The 3,159-nt window shown below is 62.9% G+C and overlaps 1 protein-coding gene across 1 annotated transcript; it reads right to left on the reverse strand.

Moving 5' to 3' along the window:
• Positions 1–306: 306 nt before the first annotated feature.
• On the reverse strand, positions 307–2,030 carry LOC120504864 (large proline-rich protein BAG6-like; the record flags this gene model as incomplete). The annotated part of the gene is made up of 3 exons (XM_039714746.1): positions 1,840–2,030; positions 496–613; positions 307–377 (listed from the first exon to the last, which is right to left on the reverse strand). Coding segments are annotated over exons 1-3 (273 nt in total), but the record flags the coding sequence as incomplete, so codon positions are not given.
• Positions 2,031–3,159: the final 1,129 nt, after the last annotated feature.

Below are 3,159 nucleotides of genomic sequence, written 5' to 3' on the forward strand. Positions count from 1 at the left end.
GCCCTGGCAGATCAGCCCTGCCCCATCCCAATTCCCGTTCCCGGGTTTTTCCTGATTCCCATTCCCATTTTTCCCCATTTTTTTCCCATTTTTTCCCCGTTTTTTCCCGTTTTTTTCCCATTTTCCCCGTTTTTCCCCTCACTGTAGTCCCGCAGCCGTTTCTCGTCCTGCAGCGCGCGGCCCTGGCAGATCAGCCCTGCCCCATCCCAATTCCCGTTCCCGGGTTTTTCCTGATTCCCATTCCCATTTTTCCCCATTTTTTTCCCATTTTTTCCCCGTTTTTTCCCGTTTTTTTCCCATTTTCCCCTCACTGTAGTCCCGGAGCCGTCTCTCGTCCTGCAGCGCGCGGCCCTGGCAGATCAGCCCTGCCCCAGCCCCTGGTCAATCCGCGGTTATTCCCGGGTTATTCCTGGGTTTTTCCCCGGTTCCTTTTCCCATTTTTTCCCCGTTTTTTTCCCATTTTCCCCGTTTTTCCCCCCATTTTCTGCCCCTCACTGTAGTCCCGCAGCCGTCTCTCGTCCTGCAGCACGCGGCCCTGGTAGATCAGGCGCTGCTTCTCGGCCGCGATGCTGACGGCGCCGGCGATGCGCTGCTTGAACTCGCGCACCGAGATCTGCCCGGGGCACCGGGGGGAAAACGGCACCGGGGGGTAAAAATGGCACCGGGGGGGTAAAAACGGGACCGGGAGGGGTCAAACTGGTACCGGTGGGGGTCAGACTGGTACTGGGAGGGGTAAAATCGGTACCGGGAGAGGCGAAAATGGTACCAGGACAGGTCAAAACGGTACCGGGGGTGTGAAAGTGGTACCGGGGAGGGTGAAACCGGTACCAGTAGAGCTCAAAACGGTACCGAGAATATCACACCGGTACCGGGGAGGGTGAAATCGGTACCGGGAGGGGGTGAAATGGTACCAGGAGGGGTTAAAACGGTACCGGGGGGGTGAAAATGGTACCGGAGAGGTCACACCGGTACCGGGAGGGTCACACCGGTACCGGGAGGGTCACACCGGTACCGGGAGGGTCACACCGGTACCGGGAGGGTCACACCGGTACCGGGAGGGTCACACCGGTACCGGGAGGGTCACACCGGTACCGGGAGGGTCACACCGGTACCGGGAGGGTCACACCGGCGCGCCTGCAGCGCCGCCGCCGCTACCGGGGCCGTTGAAAGCGGCGGAGCGGCCGCACCGGCGTCAGGCGCCCGCCGCGGGCAGCCCCGCGTGTGGGGATTTAAAGGGGGGGGGTTGGGGGCCTCAGCGTGAGGCGCACGCGCGCAACGCTGCGCGCCGCCATCTTAGCGGGGGCGCCGCAGACGGCGCGGCCATCTTGGTTGAGGGCGCCGCCATGTTTGGTGAGGGCGGGGCCTATCCGTACGCCCCGCCCCTCCCGGCCCCGCCCTCAGGAAATTGACACCGCCCGCGGCCACAAAAAAATCGCTTTTATTTATCTTTACTTATACTTTTTTGTCTTTATTTATTTATCTTTAATTATCTTTGTTTATATTTATTGACCACAAAACCGCGGGGGGAGCGCGCGTGGGCACGGCTGGCGGCGGTGGGCGGAGCCTCCGTAAGCTGTAGGCGGAGGCCGAGGGAGCGATAAACCACAGTGGGCGGGGCTTCAAAGGGTGAAACCGGTACCGGGGGGGGTCACACCAGTACCGGGGGGGTGACACCGGTACCGGAGAGGTCACACCGGTACCGGGGGGGTCACACCGGTACCGGGAGGGGTCACACCGGTACCGGAGAGGTCACACCGGTACCGGGAGGGTCACACCGGTACCGGGAGGGTCACACCGGTACCGGGAGGGTCACACCGGCACCCCCGGCGCCGCCCTCACCTCGGGCTCCACCTCGAAGCTCCTGGTCTGCGAGTCCAGCGTCTTCACCAGCACCTGCAGCACCTCGGGCCGCTCCTCCGCCATGGCGGCGCCGCGCGGGCCCGCCGAGGCCCCACCCGCCTCTCCTGAGGGGGCAACGCCGTCACGGCGGGGCTGCCCCCGGCCCGGGCCCCTCCCCGCGCCCCCCGGGACCCCCGGGACCCCCTGCCCTACGCGCTGCCCCCCGGGCTGCCCCCGCCCGCCTCCCCCTCGGGCGCCAGCCGGCATTTATGAAGTATTTACATAAATTATCACATAGCAACATACATAAAATACACAGCATTCCCTATAGGACCCACGCAATGCAGAACATCCCCTATAGGATCCATACAACACAAATAATCCCCTATAGGATCCATACCATGCACAGGACCCCCTATAGGACCCACGCAATGCAGAGCATCCCCTATAGGACGCACAGCGTGCCCTATAGGGCGTGTAGGGGCCGGCGTGTGCCGGGGCCGCGGCGGATGCCCCGCAGGGTCCCCCGGAGGGCAGGGTCCCCTACGGGATCCATACGGCCCCGGCCGTAGGTGACCCCGGCCTTGCTGTGGCCTCGGCCCCGGGGGCAGCGCACGGGACAGCGCCCCCCGCTGGGGAGCGGGGCCCTGGAGCGCCTATGGAGCACCTATGGATCCCCTATAGATCCCCTATAGGTTATTGATGGGACCCCTATGGATCCCCCATGGATCCCCTATAGATCCCCTATGGATCACCCATAGAACCACCTGGGGCTCCCCTACAGATCATCAATGGGACCCCTATGGATCCCCTATAGATCCCCCATGGGTGCCCTATAGATCCCCTGTGGACCCCCCACAGGAGCCCTATGGATCCCCTATGGAACCACCTGTGGATCCCCTATAGATCATCGATGGGACCCCTATGGATCCCCCATGGGCCCCCTGTGAGTTCCCTATGGAACCCCCTATGGATCCCCCCTGGAATCCCCCACAGACCCCCAGCGAATCCCCCATGGATCCCCTATAGATCCCCTATAGGATCCCAAAGATCCCCCCCCCCAAAAAGAGCCCCAGGAGGGGCTGGGCGGCACCTACAGAGCCCCTATAGAACCTCAGCGACCCACATAGGGCCCCCACATCCCCTATAGAATCCCCGTGTCCCCTATAGACCCCCAATGTCACATATAGGGCCCATAAACCCCCCCCCAACGTCACCAACCCCCCAACGGAGCCCCTATAGACCCCCAGTGTCCCCTATAGAACCTTAATATCCCATATAGGGCACCCACGTCCCCTATAGACCCCCCGAGCCCCCCTA

This window comes from Passer montanus, unplaced genomic scaffold (genome assembly GCF_014805655.1).
Source record: "Passer montanus isolate IOZ18808 unplaced genomic scaffold, ASM1480565v1 scaffold308, whole genome shotgun sequence".
Lineage (NCBI taxonomy): Eukaryota > Metazoa > Chordata > Aves > Passeriformes > Passeridae > Passer > Passer montanus.